Source organism: Neltuma alba, unplaced genomic scaffold, assembly GCF_004799145.2.
Source record: "Neltuma alba isolate B1F8T4 unplaced genomic scaffold, ASM479914v2 tig00005875_pilon, whole genome shotgun sequence".
Lineage (NCBI taxonomy): Eukaryota > Viridiplantae > Streptophyta > Magnoliopsida > Fabales > Fabaceae > Neltuma > Neltuma alba.
Genome location: NW_021634261.1, coordinates 81,762 through 105,340, shown reverse-complemented (window position 1 = coordinate 105,340; position 23,579 = coordinate 81,762). Strand labels below are relative to the sequence as shown.

Genomic DNA, 23,579 nt, shown 5'->3' with positions numbered 1-23,579 from the left:
ACGAAATTTGATTATTTGTCAAATGTGAAATGGAAAAAAGAGCGCTATTAAATTTCTTTCAACTTAGAGAAGAAAACATGACGGCGATTCGTTATTTGTCGGGCTTCGCTCATTGAAATTGAAAAAAGATTCAACTTTTTTGTGCTTAGGGTTGAAATCGAAGGAAGATTCGATGGTTCTGATATGAATATTTCAATGCTAATCATCGTGTTCTTTTTTGTATATAATACGTAATTTTTATTTTGCAAAAATATAGCATGTGAAATTTCAAAAATAATTTTCATTACTTATATCTTATAAATTATACAAGTTCTATTACACAATATTGTAATTAGTGTAGTAATTTATTATGCATTTTATAATAGAATATAAAATAATATGAATATTGAATATTTGATTACTTGCTGTACAATTTTTTATTTTTTTAATAAAAAACTAATATCATTCAATGAACTGAATTCTCAAAATCGTGGTCAAAGAAAGAATGTTCATGGACCATATGGTTTGCTCAAACGGCTGCAGGCTTGATCATATATTTATATTAAAAAAAGATTAAAGTACACTTTTAGTCTTTTAACTTTATACAAAGTTTTACTTTGATCTTTTAATTTTAAAAAGTAAACTTTTAGTCTTCTAATCCTAAAAGTATTAACAAAAAATAATGATATTAAACTCTTGAATGCTGATAAAATATTACTAAATGCTAACATATTAAATTAATATTTAAAACAATTATGATTGTTACAAAAAATATCATTTAAGACTAACAATTTCAAGGTTAAATGACTAAAATTATACTAGCCATGGGGTCAAACTGAAATCTTACATAAAGTTAAAGGACTAAATATATACTTTAGCTATTAGAAAAAGAGAAAAACGGCCATATCAAATAAATAAATATTTTCTTTCACATGAAATCATCCTCTTACAAATTCATATTTAAACAAAAATTAAAATAAAAAATTCAAGAAATTTTTTATTTAATATAATTTAAAGGACACGCACACAGATATGCTAATATTGAGCTCTAATTTGGAAAATCATTTAAGCGTGACGATTGGAGTTGCTGTGCTGTCAAGGCAACCAGCTGTTTTGACCATTCAACAATTTCGTTAATAAAAATATTTGTGTGAATTTAGATTTTGGAGGCTCAATGAGATACAAATTGATGAAAAGCCCCCATTTCAGGATTCAAAATGGGTCCATTCACAATATATTTATAAGATAGCTTGGTGATGATAATAAAAATAAAATAATAATAAAAAAATGGCATAGGTTGACCCGTGATGAATGTGTTTGATAACGGAAGGAATTTGGCATATAATTCAGCATTGGACCAAAGAGACGGCTAGCTGGCTCGCCAGGCTTGACTTTACCCTTTTGTCCCCCTAAAAAATATATAATGCCAAAGACACGAAAAAAAACTCCTCACGTGGCTTTCTCTTTATTCCAAGTCTTATTATAAAGAACCATTAAAAAAATTTAAAAAAGTTACTCAATTATTTTAAATCATTTATATTTTTTCAATTTAATTTGTTTTAGTTATAAATTGACATATAATTTTATGATCCACTAACCATTTTAAAAAGATCATATAGCATATGTTATGATTAAGTAATTTAGTAATTCTATTAATCTTTTCAAATTAATCAACTGAATTTTATATTAAAGATCAGAAGTAGTATTTTTTTTTAGCTATTATTGTTATTACTACTACAAGTTACTCCCTCCGTTCCTTATTATAAGAGACAAATAACCGAAATACGTTGATAAAAAAAACAGTTAAAATTAGTTAAGAACAATTAATGTGTAAAAAGTATAATTTTTTCCAAAAATACCCTCATAATAAGGAGAGAGAATATGAGAGAGAACAATTAAATTATTCAAAGAAAGAGAAGTGAGAGGGAGAGAGAGTGTGAGTTGGAGATAATAAATATGGATAAAATAGTAAATCAACACAAAAAAGTAGAGACAACTTGTAAGTGTCTCTTATATATAGGAACATGCCATAAGCATCAAATGTCTCTTATAATCAGGAACGGAGGGAGTACAATGTTGGTTCATTGGCAGAGAGAGAGAGTGAGAAAACTTACAATGTTGGCTGTGCTGATTAAATGAAATGATTAAATATTCTTGGGTTAATATAAATTTTGGTCCTTCAAATTTACTTTCATTTTGGTTTCGATCTCTCAAATTTTAAATTATAGGTTTTGATCTCTCAAGTTTCTTTTCATTTAAAATATTAGTCCCTACAATCCAATAAAAACTTGAATCATTTTGCCCCTAAAAGGATCAAAACTTATGGTTTGAAATTTGAGGGACCAAAACCAAAATGAGAATAAATTTAAGGGACTAAAAATTATATTAAGCAAATATTATTTAAACAAGACCTCAAATGTTGGGTGGTGAGAACCTATTTAAATCCGTCGTCTCTAAATTTGATTTGTTGATATTAAATACCGAGTAGCTAAGTGAAAAAGTAAAATTAATAATGATCCGTATGTTATAACCCAAATGACATTAAACATTTTGTAAGACTTTGTTAGGCATAAAATTGTTGTAGTAATAGTAACAGTAATAATAATAGTAATAATAAATATGTGAATTATTACCGAAAAAAACATTGCTGAAAAGAAAAGAAAGAGTTATGACAAAAAAGAATATCAAAATTATCGTCTACTACCCTGCTTTGGTGGGATTTGCAGCACCTAGGCCGCTTCGATTTAATTTAAACCTTTGGCATTATCAAAAAGATTAAATATAGTGAGATGTGTTTTTTAAAATAATGTGATTTTCTTGGTTTTGTCGATAGGATACTAGGTAGGTGAATTGTTCAACAACCAATTAGATTGGGGGGGATAAAAAAAGGACAAGGAAAAAAAAACAACCTGCACTATTCTGTTCAAGACAACGGGATTTACAATGAAAGTGGCTTTGTAATTTAAGGCGTCAATTGTTAATTATATGATTATGCATAATAAAAATATTAATTATGAATGATCCATCTAGTGAAGGTAGCTTACGATTATTGATCTCAATACGTTTCATGTGTCGTGAAAAATCTCAAGGGACAACGATGGAAAGAGATAGGAGAGACCTATATTTAATATTCATTGCTACTGCCTTTGTCTCGTTTACAAGACAAATAGAGATTTCTTTTTATATTTAAAAGTCAAATCATATACATTTTTTGCCTTCATTTATTATTTGCAGACTTTATACTCTTAAGATGAAGTACATATTAAACATATGTAAAGTTAAAAAGTTATGAATTTGAAGATAGAATTATTAAAAGATTATTAAGGTTTTCTGATTCTGCTAAAACATGTTAAGGGCTTAAGGCTATATAAATATAAATATACATATATAATGGAACTATTAAAGCCATATTTGGATAGACAAAAAAGTGAGGAAAAAATAGAGAATGATTTATTAGGAAGGAAAATTTTCAAAAATAATAAAAGAAATAACTATTTGGGAAGTTTTTTTTTCTTTTAGTATTCTCTTCTTCCAACTTTTTCTTATTCTAATAAAGGGTAAAAGTGACGTATAAATACGGAACAAAATGAGTACTATATACTCCCTCCTTTCCTTATTATAAGAGACATTTGATGCTTATGGCTGTTCCTATATATAAGAGATACTTAAAAGTTGTCTCTACTTTTTTGTGTTAATTTCTTATTTTACCCATATTTATTGTCTTCAACTCACACTCTCTTTCCTTCCCACTTCTCTTTTTTTTAATAATTTACCATTGTTCTCTCTCCTTATTAATGAGGGCATTTTTGGAAAAAAATTATACTTTTTTACATTAATTGTTCTTAACTAATTTTAACTGTTTTTTTGATCAACGTAATTCGGTATTTGTCTCTTATATAAGGAACGGAAGAGTCCACTCTGTTCCTTATTATAAGTCACTTGTACTCCAAAAGTTTGTTTAAAATATAAGTCACTTGTAATATTTAATGATCCTTTTCCAATTTTATCCCTATTAATTAATAAAAAATTAATTAATCTCTCTTTCCATCTCTCTCTCAATTTTTCATTTCCTATGTAATCCATCTCCTCTCTCCTCTCTCTCTCTCTCTCAACTTTTAATAAGGGTAAATATATATAAAAAAAACTGATTAATTTAATGTATTTCTTAGTTTGCAAGTTTGAGATACAAGTGAGTTATAATAAAGAATAGAGTGGTATACTATTAGATTGTTTAGACAAGAGCATAAATTTTAATTAAATGAAAACAAGGTTAATTAAGCGTTTGGCCAAGAATTTGTACACGCACATATATCTATATATATATAGAGATTGCGGGCCCTTATCTAGTTGTAAGCAATTAATATGTTGACATTTATTAGAGGTGTAGCTTCTCCAAATTCAATATCCTGTTTCTTCATTCTAAAGGAATTCACGTTGACTTGTTCAAATTCGAATTCAATTTCCGTTCGTCAGCTCCGAAAAACAAAATACAATTTCGTTTCCTTCCCATACTGCCCATGAATTTTCATTTCTGTATAATATATGACTACTATTGTTCACATATATTTGACCATGACACGGCTCAGCAGCTGGGGTCAATTATTCCAACATTTTTTTATATTTATCCATAAGATTTAAGTTTTTAGACTTATTTAAGAGAAATCAAACTTTTTCATTCCACCCAATTACCTATAAAGATATTCTTTTAGTTTTGAACAAATTTAGATAAAATCATTTATTTTTATCAATAATCTTGTTGTTGAGTTATGTAAAAAGTTTTTTCAATATAAAAAAAATCCCTGCTTCGATCTCTCTTTTTTTTCATTAGGATAATGTTAATTGAAAATTTTTCTTAAACAATACCACTCTCTGTGCCTATATATATAAAAGTTACTTACGGGAAAAAATTTGTTTCTAAATATAAGTTACTTGTAAATAATTAATAACTTTTTTTTTTAACTTTATCCCTATTAAATACAAAAAAAAATGTACAACATAATTTTTTTCTCAATGCATTTTCTTCCACAGCGGGCAAATATAAAAAATTCTATCAATTTAATGTTTTTTTGGCCAAAATTTAATGCATTTTTTTTTATATGGGATAATAGCGTACGAGTGATTTACATATGAAAACGTAGTGTATAAATTAATTTTCATATGTTGAAAAGGTCAGATTCTAGAAAGGCTCAATGCGATAATTCCGAAGAATACGACTTATCGTGTGCCAAAACACTGAATTTATTTGTTATTTTTCGCATTTCTTAGAAATCAACATGCGTGGCGTATAAGAAGGGAAGAAAAATATGTGGTCTGTATTCGATTCTAAAAATATAAGTGTCAAAGATCATGCACATTCTTTACTGGAGATTAAAAAAAAAACATCAGAACTAAATATTATTCTACAAATTAATAGATTAATTACTCAACAATCAATTTCTCTGTGTGTGTGTGTATAAAAACATTTTCCATGTTTATCTTTTTTTTTTCTGAAGATGTTTATCCAATTAATCTACATCAATAATTTATTACCCAGCGTCATGACATAATAAAATTGGACATAAAATTAATAGGATCACCTCTCCTCTTTAATATAAGAGCTTGTTTTACATTCAATTTGTTCTAAATATAAGACCTCAATACATTTATTTGTTTCTAAATATAAAACCTCAATTTACTTTGTCTTTTATATTTATCTATTTTTTTCAATACAATTCTTATAATAATTGCACATATTAAATGTTTCATAATTAATATATATGATTAGTAAGGTATTTTAGGAAAAATAACACTTATTTTTTTATAAATAACTAAGTTAATTAATTTTCTTAATCAATTCAAATTAGTCAATTATTGCTTATATTAAAGATCGAAAGTACTAATAAACAATGAATTTTATTTTAAGAAAATTATAAAAATAAAGTATAAGAGTTAAATAACTAAGCAACTCCTTTAGTGATATTTATAAGTTATTCATAGCATGTTTTAAACTTAAGAAAAATATTAAATTTTATTTCAAATTTAACAATTTTCAACTGTACCCTTATATATAGATATTAAAAAAATCTGCACAATAGTAAATAAAGAATAAAATAATACATTTATGTAAAAAAAATTTAATGGTGCAACTTATAAATAAGATTTTAAAAAAATTCTTTCTTTATTTTATAAATAGTAATAGAGGAAAAATTTATAATAATTAATAAATTTAATTAAGTTAGTTATTTATAATAAATATGTGCTGATTTATTTAAAATATTGTTTTAATCATATTTATTAGAAGCCTTCAAACTTCTTTCACTGATCAAAACCCCATTTCAATATATGCAATCAAGGGAAACTAATTCTCAATTGATGAGATAAAGTGAATTGAATATTATGGTTAGAATTAAAACAAACTTCTTAACTAACTTGTTCAGTTGTACTTAGCATACGAAAGGGTATACATGTAATTGAGCCCAAAAAAAAAAGTTGGTTATAGATTTACAACAGGGCAACCAAACACGGCCTAAAGCTAACGGTCAAATATGCGTAGGTTTTGAGTTGCAGCTAGAAGCTTCGTAGACGCAGTCCAAAATTTGACATTGAAAACAACAACCGAGTCAATGAGTCGTTTGTTTTAGAGAGATATTAATTTAATTTAATTTAATTTAATTCAATTCAATTCAGACCGTGAAATTAATTTTGGATTATATTGTTTCCCACTCCCACTTTGTCGCCTTTCATTTTTTTCCTTTTAATCTCAATTAATCTTTGATCATATCATCAGTCACTGACTTATATAATATAATTATTGCTATCCAAAAAGTGATTTGACCTTAAAAAACACGATCATGACCATTTGGCTCATTCAATAATTCAATAATTCGTCTCTGTGTCCAAGGTTAATTTGATTTGGTTTAATTTTTTTTCTTTTAAATAAAAAGGTGAAATTTTGAGATTTTATATTTGAACGATCATTGAAATGTTTTGAATATATGACTATTTACTGTGATGTCTTTGGTAACGGTCAAAAGTGTTGATTTAAGAAGATAAAAATAAAGAAAATAATGCCCAAGATATGGGGGCATATCAGATAAACACCTTTCTAATTCATATATAACATGATAATCCAATTAGATTGATATTTTCATTTTAATTATTATAGTATTGCTGAAATCAATAATAATATTTTGAATATAACATATATATTAATTATCAATTTATCATCACTCAGTAATCCAGAGGTAAACTCTTCCCCCACCTAAAAAAAAAAACAAAAAGAAGAAAAAAGAAAAATAGGGGTAAACCAATATTTATTATCATTATTTTACTATCACTTATACCAACTTGTTAATAAAATAATATTCTTATTTCTCTCTTCAAGGGAATAACCTGGGCAGTTGTTTGCTTTAACTTCAACGTGAATACATTTAAAATATTAATGACCAAATCTTTAATTTGATTTGTGATTCTTAACAATTAAGTATTTGAATGAACAAAATTATATTAGGTTTTTGAGGTAATTATAACTTCACGGTCAAAATTAGTAGTACAAAATAAACAGGCCTGGATTATTTAAATGGATAATTTTGAAAATCCCAACTTCTTATAAATTTTTAATTCATTTTTCAACAAACCCTAATGTTTAATTGGGTATACGTAGAATTATTTCTTGTTTATTTCATTAAATTTATCATTAATTAGGTGATCTTCAAAAGATCACTTTGAAGATCTCATAAATAATTGAAATCTATTCCCAGATCGATAAGAAACACATGCAAGGAAACAAATTAAAAAAAAATTGTGTTTTTTCTCATTTGGTATTACTACAAATAAAGAAAAAATTGTCATGTTTTATAGTGACGTTTTAAGAGGTAACAATTTGAAATCTAGAAATTAATTATAATTTTTAACGATCATTACTAGACAAAAAACTTTTCAAACTTTGAATATCTCCTGCAATTTTCCCCATAAAATAACGGTTTATACAATAATTTTTTGGTGAAACAGAGTGACATCAGTAGACCAACGTTATACGAAAGTTTATAAGATAATTAAAGTATGATGCATAGGTTGATTTTTAATCATGTTTTATTGTATGATTAATTAATAATTGTAATTAGGTAACAAGGATTAAATTATACTTACATCTGTTTCGAGTCTTCTGGCAACCTTAATGGGTTAGTTAATTATAATATTTAGGTTAAGAATCTCAAGTTTTGTTTTTTAGGGTTTGCAGGTGAACGAACAAGCATCATTAACCTACCTTTTTATGTGCTAAAGTCCAAAGCAATTTTATTCATTAAACAAAGTAATTAAATCTGACGCGTAACTTTACACTTTAGCCACTTGCTCATTAATTAATTACATATATATACGCGAGTAAAAAAAACTATTGATGTATACCAACAAAGTTTTTAAATAAAATATAATTATATTATCTTAATACGCAAATCAAACTTAATCATTAAGTTTTTGTTATTTGGATTTTGGATTGAATATAATTATTGTAAAAAAAAAAACTAGCTAGAATACGTACGTACGCGTTTCTTGCTTATAAATTGTAATATACGAACAAAAATAATAATTAATTTGTAGAAATGCATAGCCAAACTAATATAACATATAATTGTCATCGTAATATTTAGATTAATTGTACAATGTAAGGATGAGTTCATTCATTTGGATATATAATGAGCATCGATCCAAAAAAAAATCCAAATTTTACCGAGCTTTTTTTTTCAAGAATATTATGTGAAAGTGTTTTTTTTAATCTTGTCAAAATTTGAGTTTGTTTTCAAGAAATACACTCAATTATTACAGACAAAAGTTTCCAACTATTACTCCTTCCGGTTCTAAATAAATGGCCTTAATTTGCTTTTTTATTGCTCTTATTAATTTCACAATTTTCTTCGCACTCTCTTTCTCCCATTATTCAATACTCTCATGAAAAAAGAGAAATGATTCAGGGAGAGTTACGCTAATGTTTATGTAATAATAACAACAAATAACTAATTTTTTTAATTTTCATGAAGCTGTTAATTAAATCTTATATCTAAGACAAGAGGAGTACTAATTTTCTCTTTAATTAGATCATCATCTGATTAAATATATGGGCACAACATACCCAAAAAGGCATCTTAAATGAAATGAACCAATGGTATATGTTTTTTATATATATATATATATATATAAAAATATAATATGAGACCCAGAAGGATTATTACATGCACTAGCTAGCTTCACACTTGAAAGAAAAAAGTGTATTAACTTATAATGAAGAGCATTAGGTGGAACAGCTTAAAAGGATTACACATAAGCACGCAACCATAGAGCAAGATATGAGAGCTCCTTTTTTATTGGGTGATAATTTGCATGTGAGGTATGTGTATATATAGTATATTATATATATAGCCTTCTTCAAACAAGTCATTATGGAGGGATTGAAGTATATAATTATATTACATCTGGTCCTCAATATAAGAGTTTGTTTTATTTTAATCATAAATATAAGATCTCAATTCACCTTGTCTCTCATATTTGTCTATTTTTTTAAAGTAGTCCTTATAATATACTTCCTCCGGTTCTTAATATAAGATCTCATTTGATTTTTATTTTGGTCCTAAATATAAGAACCCAATCTAATTTGTCTCTCATATTTATCTATTTTTTTAAAGTAGTCCTTATAACATACTACCTCCGGTTTTTTATATAAAACTTCGTTTGACTTTTATTTTGGTCCTAAATATAAGAACTCAATCTACTTTGTCTCTTATATTTATTCATTTGTTCCAAGAGTCCTTCTAATAATGATAGTTTTAGCCAATACACTTAATTAGTAAAGATATTTTAGGAAATACAACACCTATTTATAACAAATAACTTACTTAACTTATTTTTTTAATCTACTCAAATTAGTCAACTGACTCTTATATTTAGGACCGGAGATAGTGTAATGATAGTTTTAGTCAATACTCTTGATTAGCAATGATATTTTAGAAATACAACACCTATTTATTACAAATAACTAACTTAACTAATTTTTTTAATCTAATCAAATTAGTCAACTAGTTTTTATTTTAAGCACCAGTGGTTATATATATACATATGTGCACTCATATTATATGATATAATTAATCACAACTTGAGATATTGCTTAATGGGGGGGGGGACATTGGGACAATGCTAATATCAATCAAAATGAGAAATTAACGTTAGTGTTTCAGATTTGTCGTCTTTTCTTTGACTATCATCTGTGGAATCTCATAAATACTCCATTCTATCCTCTTTTCATAAGGTTCTATCAATTACTTTATTATAATTAAGAAAATTAGTCCCAATTATTTTTTATATTACAGTATTTTTTAACCTTTCAAATCATCACCTTTAATCAAACTAAAGCTGCTCTTTGTTTAAAAAATACCATATTAAAGCTGTTATTTAAGTTAAAAGTGAAAGAGCCAAGGGCAATTTTAATTAAATGTTAGATCTTATACTAAGAATCAATAGATAGGGTCTTATATATAAATAAAACCTGATGAAAGTAATAATTAATTGTATTGGTAATTATTCAAAATGTTATACCTGAATTTAATCCACGCTTCATCACCCAACTGGTTATGGATTGGCCGATCAAGTCTTAACAAATACTCGTAGTTTATTTTTGGTATATCCTTAAATATTTCACCTTAATTTTTTTTGGTTAATTAAACATTTTAACGCACTACATAACCACTGTTATATTGATTAGCATTGATGGCTGTGTGCGTGGGTGTGTCATGTATGGAATAAGGTCAGATTAGTGAGTTTTTGCTCATATGATTTAATATTATTTTCAGTTTTTGAAATTTAAATTCATTTTAGTCTTGATTCCTAAAATTTAATCTCATTTTCATATGCATAGAGATATTAGGTTCTTGGAATAGTGTTTTTGGTCTTTGAAACAAGGTTTTAAAAACCAAAATCACTGATTTCAAACTTTAAGGATCAAAATCAAAATTAAATTAAATTTTAAAAATTAAAAATGATATTAACCATATATTTTAATATATATATATATATATATATAACTTCCTTCAATTTATTATAAGCATATAATAATAAAAACAACAATAACTTTATATAAATTAATGAAGTTAGTTAAGATTAGTTATCTTTTATAAAATATCAAAAATTCTTTCAATAAAAGTTATTGGTTAGAGGAGTTTGATTAATTAGTTAGGAAGTTCTATAATTAGTTAATAGATTATTAAGGAGGGGAGTGAGCAAAGCATTTGGCAAATTTGCAAAGATAGCTACGGACTTTTCCTTAAAAATGTTCGTGAGTATTAAAATATACCTCCCTTTATCATAACATGAGCAACTTTCAAAGCATTTAAAAAAGACAAGATTCTTTTAAAAAAATCCCAATAAAATCTAAACTGCCTAACCATTTCCTTTGTTACTGGAGGAAGTGTGTGGGTATTAGTCAGCTAAAAAAAATAAAATAAAATAAAAATTTTGATGGTGGGACGCAGCTTAAAAGGAGAAAGAGATAGGGATGAAGGGCTCATTGACTTGGAAGATTAATGGAAATTTATGAGCTCTTTAAAGGTAGTGGTTATGGTGGTCACTACGAAAGAGACACAAACACACAAAACACACACACACAATATGAAACCAAGCATCCTTAATTGGCTCTCTCATCATTCTTTGCAGGACTCACTTTAAGCCCTACATCATGTCATCATCAAACACAAAATTTTTTAATATATTATTATTTTATTTTTATAAAAAGAGTTAATACTATTTTTAATTCACAAAATTAAATTTAACTTCATTTTCATATTTAGCCTTTGAAATTTAAAATTAATAGTTTTGATCCCTGAAACCTGGTTTCACTCACTAAAAATACTATACAATTCAGAAATTAAAGATGATACCCTTCCAGTCCTAAATGTAAGACCCTTATACACTCTAGTATAAGGGTCTTACATTTAGAACCGGAGGAGTATTAGTTCTTTTAGAAATTATTTCAACTAAACCAATTGTGCTAAAGTTTTTCTTTTTTAAAAAAACTTGTTCAATGTGAAAACTTATGCATATATATATATAAAAGAATAATGATGGAGAATTTGACCAACTGGTGGAGCGATTAATTGAATTCATACATGTATGGGTCCATCTTTTTGTCAATATGGGAGCTAACAGTCAATTATATATTCTCAAATAATGTTGACCTAACCCTCCAACCCTATCTTACCCTCAACTTTTGTTTCTCTTTTGCTACTTATTGTGATTTTTTCTCTCCTCAAATCATTATTCTATATTTCACCTCATTGCTTGGTCTTCTTACTCCCATCATCCACACAATACTTTAAAATATCTCCTCTTGAAAACCACATATATTTGAAATAAACTGTTTTTTTTTAATTATTATACAATAATTAACATGCGTATACCCATTTACTAACTCTTACCCACTATGGGTCCATTATATTACATGCCAATATAATAAGTTTAGGCTATAATCCTCTAAGTTCACATCAAAATTTAGTTTACGAGTTCCTTGAGTTTATATTTTTAGTCACTTAATCTTAATATTATCAGTCTCATTTAATGTAAAATGCTGGCTTAATATATTCACATGATCGATGACTCTGCAGTTAATTGCTGATAATGTATACTTAAATTTAATATATATATATATATATATATTAAAGAAGATAGCATCATACCCGAATACTCCTGGCCTAGTGGTGACTGGCTAGGCCACAAGTGAGGCGAGTCTCTGCTCTTTGAGGGCGGGGGTTCGAATCCTCACTTGTTAAAAAGGGTACCGGGAAGGGCTTTACTTGTCGCCCGGCCCGAATCCGGACTAGTCGATCGCTCGGGTACAACTGGCCCAAAGAGGCTGGGGCCCAGAAAAGGCGCGGTTGATACCGGATGGTTTATATCAAAAAAAAGAAGATAGCATCATTCAATTGCAGAGTCATCCTGTAAATTTATTGAGCTAACATTGTACTCCCTCCGTCCCTTTTTATAAGTAACTACTACTAGTCCACTCTTATCTTTAAATATAAACAAAATTTGCAAGTTGTCTTAAATTTTTATGATAAATTTTCTATTTTACCCCATTAATTACTTATTTTAATATTTAATATATTTATTGTCTCGTGTTCCAAATCATCATCTCTCTCCATCACACATTCTCTCTCTTTTATAATTCTCTTTATTATACTAATTTTCTTATACTGATCTCCCCTCATAAATAAGGGTATTTTGAAGAAAGAACTTCTAATTTTTACCTATTTATTGTCTTTAACTAACTTTTTTTCCGCGTAATGAAGTCCTATATTACTTATAATAAGGTACGGACGGAGTAATAAAAAAATAGTACTCAAACTTATTCGAATCTCATAAGATTAATTAGTACGTATAGTTACTCATTCAAGAAAAATCAATAAAAAAATGCGAAATAAAATCACAAAATTTGTCAAGATTCATAAAGGTTCGATCTGGTTTAAGAAACATTGGTTGGTTGTAGATTTAATTAGAACAAAGTACAAAGCAGGCTTTAGTGAATAAAGTAATATATACTGTATAGGAGAGAGAGGAGGGAGCGTGGATTTAGATTTATGAAAGGTCGTGAAGAAGATGAAGTTGCATTTGCATCCATTTGGCACATCCTCCTCTTTACTCTTTAATTTAATTTAATTTAATTAATACTGACACTCACATGTGGTAAGATTCACCCTTTTCTTTTATATTATTTCATTAATTAATTTAATTAATTTGCTCTTATATGTATGAAGACCAGTAACGGCCAATATTAAGGAATATTAATCCTAGGGTTTCTCATATACACAGATATGGACGTAATTAATGCGTCGTTTCTGCAAATAATTAACTTTTGAATATGGCATTATGGTGTTGATTAGTGCGTATGTCCTCCACCTCTTATTATAATATCTAATTTTTTGAATAGGTTTATCCTTTTTTATAAGATCCTTTTAGAGTTTGTTTGTATATTTAATACATTATTATCTATTTTACCCCTAGTTTAATGTATTTAATGCATTCTCTTTATTTATTTAACTCACTATTACTCTTTGACATCTATCCATTTACATATAAAGGTGTATTTGGAAAAAAAATTACATTTGCTACATATTAATTACTTTTAACTAATTTTAACTTTTTTCTTAAACCATATAATTTAGTTAAAATGATCTTGTAATAAAGGACGGAGTAGTATATTCTGTTTTAATTAAAGAATTTAATTAATAATTTAACTACGTAGGCTATTAAATTTGAATACTAATCCAGCACTCCAGTGACATATGGAGAGAGTGGATTTTGTTGAAAGCCTTAACCCTGGTTAATTAATTAATGAGAATATTGAAATCAAAACATTTGAGAGATACTTTTTTTTGTTTTGTTTTAAGTAAATTCTAATATGCCACCTCGTTTTTAAATATCTAATAACCATACTTAAAATAAAAGATGTGAAGAAGCAAAAAAATGATAATGTTGCTGGGAAAATTGACAAAACTAGAAATATTATAGATGAGAAAGATCTGATGTGTATTATATACCGATTCAGGTGCTTCTGACCAATAAAATTTTTAAATAAAGGTTTTTTTTTACCAATATTTTCCATTTATATCTAAAGATGCAAAAAATTATTTTCTTTCTTTTTCCTATTTTTATTTGACTTCATTCTGCATTCTTCTAACGTATATTTGGACGGTAGATTTGATACTTTTCCAGAGCTGTTTTAGAATGAGAATCTTGAAATCTAACAAATTTCATCTAGATTCATGGAATTAACTTGACATGACATTTTCTCTCTGGTTTTTTTTGAACATGAATATTATTTATCCACATTCCAACTTGGATCTGCTTTTTTTTCTTCCTACGCAAAATTGTTTATAATTTTTTGTGGCTGGCACTTGGAAATATCCCTAGCTATTTGAATAGTTATTGGGCCAATGTTTTATTATTTTATTTTGGTGGCGGCTTGACAGATAAACACAAGTATATTTTATTATTTTATAAGCCTCAAAAGATGATGTGCACTTGAATTCAAATCAGAATTGAAAACCCTAAAATCTATAAATAATAATTAAAAAAGAAGAAATCAAAATCTGAATTTGGATCTGGGAACAATGAAGCGAAGGTGAGATGAGAAAAGTTGATAAGTCTGTCTTTATTCCAAAAGTTGGATTTGATAGAAAATAATACAGAAAATCAAATCAAAACACTGTATTTATATATAAAGGGGTTTCAAAATCCTTGGTTGGCCCAATGATTCCTTTTCATTCTTTTATTAGGCTTTTGTGGTTTAATTTATTTTAATCCCAATGTCAATCCCTCCCTCCCAATTATATCAGTTGGAATATTCAAAGCCGGCCCGTGGGATTATTATGGGATTGTTATTTTTCTTAGAAAGCTAATTTGATCATTCATTATATTTTTTTTGTAATTTAATCCATTGGATTCGGTTGTTTACTTGAAAGGTAAAAATTGTTCATGAACAAGATTTTGCTATCATTAGAAATTAATTTATAAATTTACGAAAGATTTATTAAATTATCATCAAGAAAAACTTAATTTCTACTTGAAAACTGAAAATTAAAAAGTTAATTAAATATTCTATAGAATTCTTAATGAATTTTTTTCCTCAATCTTCTTTTTAATGCAGGTTTGATTGTCATAAATTTACTATTTAATCCTTGTTAGATGAAATGAGATATAGTAGTTTTTATTACTAGCTACTATTATTTTTGTTTATTAAGACAGAATTTAATTAGAATAATTAATAATGAATGACTTTTCTCCAATTTTCCTAGCATTAAATAAGATAGAAAAAGGGGTTTGAGATTGTTGGATAATTGGAACCATGCATAAATTAACGACAAGGACGTGGAAGAATAATTAGGTGAAAGTAGATAAGGAAGTAAAGTACCTTTTTGCCCTTTATGAGAGTGAACAACCTTCTCCTTGGATCTTTATCCACTTCAAATGCCCAAAAAAAAAAAACAGAATAAGTATTTATATATTTTTTTTGAAGAATAATTGAAAAGAAAAAACAATAAAGCTTAATGCTTCTTTCGTAATGAAATATTTAAACAAATAATTAATGGCCGTGTGTATGCTTTTAATTCCTCGCCAACCAATTACACCTGCAAAGCCAAAGTTGGTATTTTATTCTTTTATTCTTGTGTAATTGTTCTTCTATGGAATAATTTGGGTACATACGAATTTTAACTCTATCTGTTTTTAATGTTTCTGAAATACGAAGGAATAAATTAACGAATGAGTGAGCTATGGAATATATTTTACATATATTTTCCTCATTTTTAATTTATGTCAAATAACTTTTTAATTTGGAGAATTCAGGTTCAAGCATATATCCATTGATGATTATTTTTATTTATTGTTTGGTTGATATATTGATCTTTAAATTGTGGGTGTTGATACTAGATCCCCCAACAAAGAAAATTCCTCTTGGGCTTAGAAAGGAATGGATCATAAGAAAGTAATTAAAAGTTGGAAACCCATCATAAATTTGTGGTCTTTAAAATTGGTTCATTAAACATGAGGAAAAAAAATATTCCATCTATCCTACAAACTAGATTAATACTTTTAATTTATTTATAAGAATCAATAAAAACCTTAAATCTCATTAACTATTTTATATCTTAAAATTTAATAATTTCTTAATTCTATCCTTAGTTATATACACTTTAAAAAGCACAATAATAATAAAAATTTTACATTAATGAAAAAAATTGATTGTGACTTATAAATTGAAAAAACTTATTTCTTTAATTTATAAATAAGATCTTAACTTTGTTTTTGTTTTTGTTTTTTTTCTTTAATTTATAAATTAAAAAATTGCTTTTGTTTGCTAGGCGTGAAGTAATGGGTCACCTAACATTAAATTCTGTGGGTTCCATGATCAGACTTTGGGTTAAGATTCATGGGCTTAGGTTAGATGTACAGTGTTAAGCTTAAGCGTGGTCATGACGCCTATTGTTTGGACAGGATTAGAATTTCCTCTTTGTTTTTTTTTAACAAAAAAGGTTCAACGTATTTTGACTATAAAATTTAATATTTATAACTGAGAAAACTATTAAACTAATTGAAAAATTACAAAAAATTGATTAAAATTTAGATGAAAGAATTAACTGAAAAAACGATCCTCAATCTATTTAACTAAATTTGGTTTAATTGCTGTCAACTTAGTTCACAATTACCATTGCTGACTGTCTGTGGAACTCCAACTTCATTTAACACAGATTATATTTGACACATCAATTAGGGCCTATATCGCTGCAAGTTTAGATTTTTGGAACAAATCTGCATAAAAAAGACTTACAGAGTACCTCACACTTTTAAGTAAAAATTTTCAGGACAAACTTATACCTTAACTCTTGAAAATATTTTTCATAATAAAATTTTAGATTGATCTATATTTCTCCCATGAAAATAAATACCATAAATATAAATATTGTAAAAAAAGATTTTTTTTGTGAAAATTACAGTTTCATAAAAGAGTTGTATTATATTTTTTTTAATTATTATAACATTTTCTAGCTTCAGAGAAAATGTGTATATTTTTTATCATAAAAATATATGTAATTTAAGTATCTCATTAGATGAAAGTGTAGTTTATTCTAAATCACATCACTAATCATGATCATAAATACATGAATATAACCAGATACTCCTTCCATTCCTTATTATAAGAGACGAATAACCGAATTACGTTGATTAAAAAAACAGTTAAAATTAGTTAAGAACAATCAATGTGTAAAAAATATAATTTTTTTTCCAAAAATACCCTCATTAATAAGGAGAGAGAGCATAAGAGAGAACAATTAAATTATTAAAAGAAAGAGAAATAGGAGGGAGAGAGAGTGTGAGTTGGAGACAATAAATATGGGCAAAATAGAAAATCAACACAAAAAAGTAAAGACAACTTTTAAGTGTCTCTTATATATAGGAACATGCCATAAGCATCAAATGTCTCTTATAATAAGGAACGAAGGGAGTATATTAGTGAGGGATCAACTTAAAATTGTCTAATGTGCTTCCATATTAAATTTTGGGGTAGTAATCTGTTCAGATGTCACCAGATGGACCTACACGGCTATACCATTCTACTAAAACCACTCACTTTCCAGCTCAACGAAGATTCTACTGTTTGGAACACTTGCTTTGTCTGTTCAACTGATCCATTTACTATTTGATGGAGATGGGGCTAATATGTAGTAATAGGCATTTAGAAGCAGAAGCCCAGATTCTCTAAAGCTGTAGCAAAGAGGAAAAAGGAAAGGAGTGGGTCCCATTCCACCCCTACCTGCATGTTTGAGTCTTGTGCAAGTGGAGCTCAGCTAGCCTGTCTTGATTTCATATCCTGAGATACTTCAAGGGATTTGAAGTTGAAAAACTATGCATAAAAGGTGAAAGAAGCCACAGCCATGGTTGCAATAGGAACAGAGATGTTGTCATCAATAACCTCTGAAATAGGAAGGGATTCCACCACTGTTGCCACCAAAGAAACCAAAGCTACATTCTGCACTGTGCGTCCCCAATCCAACTGCATATATCCCAACACTGAATAGTAGTACAGCATCCTACACATACATAGATGCACCAGTATGTCAAAATCTACCTCAGAATTGAAATATTCTTGCATTCATTTTTAGCACCTATTGATTGTACAAAGAACCTGAGCCTATGTAAACTTACCAAAATGAGTATGTTAGTAAAACCCAGATGTGAAATCACCAAAATGCCATAACATTCTAGCGAGTTTTTATTAGCTCTTTGCAAAGCCAATTAGAATATTATCCATAAAAACATCTTAGGCAACAAAAGTAGAAGGATAAAGTCCATTATCAAAGGGCATGTCAAAAGTGATTATTACTAAAAATGTGTATGATAAAAGACAATCAGACAGAATCTAATCTGTCAACATATTTTTAAGGTGTTTTTTTTCCCCATGTATAGCTGAGATTTTTAAGGTATAACGTTTCTTGGTTAAAAATTTTAACTTCACAGACATTTTTTATCTTTTATATTCACTTTTGTATCCTCACAAAAAAGACCTATTTAGACTGACTGGATCCTCTTCAATCGTCTGCACCACCGGAGAGGATCTATATAGACATTTGACATGATTATATATACATACATGTATACATATCTTTATCCAGTCCACTGAAGAAGTTCGCCCATTATGTGCATCTAAAACGTCTACCAACAGAATATCTTCCATGTTGCACATGTTTGTCCATTTCATTAGTTGATACAGCTAGCTAGCTATACGAGGGAGAGAGAATTGAGTACAGGTCTTAAAAAGAGAATTGACTACAGGTCAGTGAAGAAGTGGTTAAAGATGGAAACTTGGACTTACCCAATTGAAATGAATGATCCAAAAGCAAGCATGGATATGCTACCAGCCAGACTCTTGTTCTTGTTGTAAGGAATCTTCACAGATCCAAATCTTCTGCCAATAATATCAGCTATACCTGAAAATCATCCAGTTATAACGCCCATTAGAAACAGAGAGAAAAGAAAAGCAAGAGCCAATTTAGGATTTAAGGGACAATTCTATAAATAGTTTGACCTCACAAAAGACTTAAGCATTGGACGCTCAAGACTCATGCCTTAATTCATTGATCAAATTACAAAAAGGGTAATTACATCCAAGGACCATAACTTTGTGAAGCATGTACAATGAACAGGTCTTATAAAACTCAAATGAATTAGAAAGATCACAGGACCTGAATCTGTCATAAATGGAGAAAAATACTCCCAACTATTTTTTCCCCAAAAAATTACCACCTAGACTCTGGAATCACAGAGCATTTTTAAAATCATGACTACCATGATTTAAATTTCTTACTATCTTGCTTTCTAACTCTGGTATAGTTTGCATGCACAAGTTATAGCCTATGAAAGTTGCAACCTAGACTTTCATTTGCCACCTAGACTTATCAAAGCAAGAGAGGACTTCTAAAATTATTACAACATAAGCAAGTAAAGACCCACAATTTGGGTTCACCCAAGTGGCACTACAAAGTCATGGAGATGGGTTGATAAAAAATAGGTGTACGAACAATGATTAATAGTAAAGGCTTTTGGTCTAGTATGTAAACACTCTCGAAAAGTTTGAAATTAGCACTTGAATACAGGTACGAATCCCACTTCTGCAGTTCATGTCCGATGACAAACTTAAGGGGAGGGAATGATGATTAAAGAGTTGCATATTGGCTAATAACCATACTTATGGGTTTTAGGTTTCTTATGACGAGCATTTTTGTCCACTTATGGTCAAAGAGGTCCTTCACATCTAATTTTCTGCCAAAGGTAAGGATGGAAATATAATGTGAGATGATCGTGCTTTATCAAAAAAATAATGCGAGATGTGCGTCTTCTGATGAAAAGGGTAAAACATGAGAGGTTGAGCTCTGAAAAAAATGAAAAAAGAGCAGGATTATCACCATCTCCTCCGCACATCATTGCCAAGGAGACAACCCCGACAGGGGAATTTCGCCAAAAGATAAGAGAACATAACATCAGCATCAAAACATAATACAGGGGACCCCTCAGCAATTCCCTGCAGGCATATAAATAATCAAGAGTTCAATTCCAGTTCAATACTTTAATCAACATTACATCACGGCTGAATAATACGCAATGACAAATAACGGTTCAGAAAATTACCGTGGCTGTCCTTCTCTGGTCACGGACTTAATCAATCCTTCATCAGACGTCAATGACAGACCATTCACCACAAGCCTGAAGCAATTCACCAGAGGAACAAAGGCAGCAAAGTAGCGAGCCCCTATAGAGTTGCTATCTTTGGATTTAGCCATTCAAACAAACCAGTCTTTGCAGAGTCAAAATCTCAAAACCACATTCCAGTGAAAATGAAAATGTATGAAGCACCAAGAAGCAGTTCGATCAGAAGCCATACATACATTATATCTGACACTTCAAATGGTACCCCCTACCCACATTTCAAAGTTGAGAAAGCATTGCGAGTGAAAAGTGCTTATAAATGAGGAATTTTCTAACAGAGAGATGTCGGATACCTGAAAATCGGCCAGGAAGCTACAAAGAGCAATCCAGAGAGCATATGAACCAGTTTTCTGCTCAGGTTCTGACATCAATTAGAATCAATACTAAAGGTCAATAAATAAGCCACCGACACCGAGTCAAGAGAACAGTGCAATAAAAATGCCCCATGCCCCAGCCAGTTATAAAATCCCTATAGCGTTTAGAACCGAAACCGGGGGGGGGGGGGGAATCGAGAAGTGATTTATCAAGATTCATCTCATGCATGCAAGTCAGGTTGAGAGCCAGACTGCCAGATACCTGTTGAAGAACCTCCCGCCGCGTCAAGTCATTAAAAGCGAACACGAGAGCGTATCCTCCGACGAGAACCGCCACCGTAGCTCCGGCATCATGAAGCAGATCCTCTGCGACGGCGCCGAGACCACGCGGAATAAATCTAACAACAGCTGGTTCCGTAGCAGAACCCAGAAAGCCGACACGCCCTGCCTGCGGCAAACCGAGGCAACGGTTCCATCGGAGGGGAGGAACCAGACAGGTGGTAGAAGTAGATTCACGGCGGCGGCCGCTGGAGAATGCGAGGAACCGAGGAAATGAGGAGATAGACAGGAGGGACATTACAACGTAAGGAAGAGGACAAGGAGGTGTTCTGTTTTGTTCTGTTACAATGACGATATGTGGGTATGAATTATGAAATGCACGAAAAGAAATCAAAGAATTAGAGGCTGTTAAGCCAAGAAAAAGCAATCATCATCAACCAATATTACAAAAGAAAAGTTTTATCCGATTAGCATGGCCCCTGCGCCAGGATGACAAAAGTGAAAAACCTAAACTTTGGAGCTTTGTATCTCTACACCATTGTAGTAGCTTTAGGATTCTAAAATTGGGAGCAGTAACGGAGGGGAGAGAGAAGGAGAAATGATCTGATAGCCGAATTGGGGAGAATTTCAGGAAGTCGCAGAGCGTCAATGAGGGTTTTATGGGCTTTTCCTCTGAAATTTCACTGTGATAGCATTCGGGCGCCAACGATGTTCGGTACTCTGACATTTAAAGGCTACACAGCTAAGCTTGGATACGGAAAGAGACAGTACCTGAATGGTAACTACATAACTCTGGATATCAAATCATACAAGTACATCTTTCCTGAGTCGTTCGTGGAAGTAGATGCTAAATTCGGTTAAAAAAAAAAGGTAGCCAAATTACAATAAAATCCAAAAAAAATTTAATTACTTTAAAATATTTACCAATAAAGAGTAAGTAATGATAAGTTCTAGTGTGAAGAATAATAACAGGTTTATATTGATCAGTTGTTATTAGAAATTTTTCATAATTAAATTTCTTATTTAGAATCTCTTGATAATTCTCCCAAAAAAAATGTCACTCTCAGTAAAAATTGTTGTGATTTTTAATTTTTAAAGCAAAATTTTGTAGTTTTTTAGATGAAAATTTTTGGAACAAATTTATGTATTAACTTATTTTTATAACACATGAAATCAAGTTAACAATAATCGACATGCTATAGAAAATAAAAGGGAAAAATTATATATATTCACACAAATTCCTTTGATATTGCATGTGATTTTTAATTTTTAAAGCAAAATTTTGTAGTTTTTTAGCTGAAAACTTTCAGAATAAATTTATCCATTAACTTGTTTTTTTAACACGTGAAATCAAGTTAACAATAATCGACATGCTACAGAAAATAAAAGGGAAAAATTATAGATTTTCACACAAATTCCTTTGATATTGAAAATTGTTTAGATATTTTTTACATAAAAAAATGTTAAATCATATAGGGATAATACTGGAAATAGCATTGAAAAGACTGTGGACTCTAGGCGTTCAGAACGTCGTTGGGCCAATTGCGTGCTTTATTGCTTCTATCTTAATATAAAATTTTATTTGATTTTTATTTTGATCTTAAATATAAGATTCTAATTCATTTTGTTTGTCATATTTATATATTTTGTTTCCAAGATAGTCCTTCTAACAATAAAATTTTAACTAATATACTTAATTAGTAAGAATATTTTAGGAAAGACAATATCTATTTATTACAAATAACTAAGTTAACTTTTTTCTTTAATCTTCTAAATTAGTTCACTAACTCTTATAAATAGGACTTGAGGTAGCATTTAGGTATAAAGTGATAACTGAGGTCCAGAAAAAATAGACTCAGAAAAAGACAAAATTAAAAAAAGCCTTTTTTTATTTGTTAAGATTTCAAGGATGAAACATGGTTCCAACACACACGTACAAAGTTCAAAACCATTTTTTGTACAAAAAAGGAAATATTTATAATGGAAACACTTCTTCTAAGATTCAAATATTAAATTTGGACGTATATATTCGAAAAGAAATAATCTGTTATCTTATTAATTGTGTCACACCCTATAAAATCTTGTTCCTCTCCTTTTCGTCAAAACCATCACAACTATTGCCAAAGATTGAATAAACTGCATTCAACATTTTGTTTAAAAAATTCCAAATAAACTAAAACTTTTAAAGAGAGTATCAATGCATGTTGCGCATAATGGTTGTCAAAAAAA

The 23,579-nt window shown here is 29.1% G+C and overlaps 1 protein-coding gene across 3 annotated transcripts; it reads right to left on the bottom strand.

The window, feature by feature from the left end:
* Window positions 1-18,265: 18,265 nt before the first annotated feature.
* Window positions 18,266-21,814, bottom strand: LOC114748947 (probable phytol kinase 1, chloroplastic). 3 transcript variants are annotated; one of them, XM_028937409.1, is made up of 7 exons: window positions 21,334-21,814; window positions 21,051-21,118; window positions 20,680-20,811; window positions 20,457-20,572; window positions 19,367-19,481; window positions 18,700-18,745; window positions 18,405-18,584 (listed from the first exon to the last, which is right to left on the bottom strand). In XM_028937409.1, the coding sequence occupies exons 1-7, from the start codon at window positions 21,646-21,648 to the stop codon at window positions 18,459-18,461; spliced, it is 918 nt and encodes a 305-aa protein (XP_028793242.1). In that variant the 5' UTR covers window positions 21,649-21,814; the 3' UTR covers window positions 18,405-18,458. The 3 variants fall into 3 exon arrangements, with proteins under 3 accessions (XP_028793241.1, XP_028793242.1, XP_028793243.1); XM_028937408.1 differs by lacking the exon at window positions 18,700-18,745 and having other exon boundaries at window positions 18,266-18,584; window positions 21,334-21,813; XM_028937410.1 differs by lacking the exons at window positions 18,405-18,584; window positions 18,700-18,745 and adding an exon at window positions 19,154-19,272.
* Window positions 21,815-23,579: the final 1,765 nt, after the last annotated feature.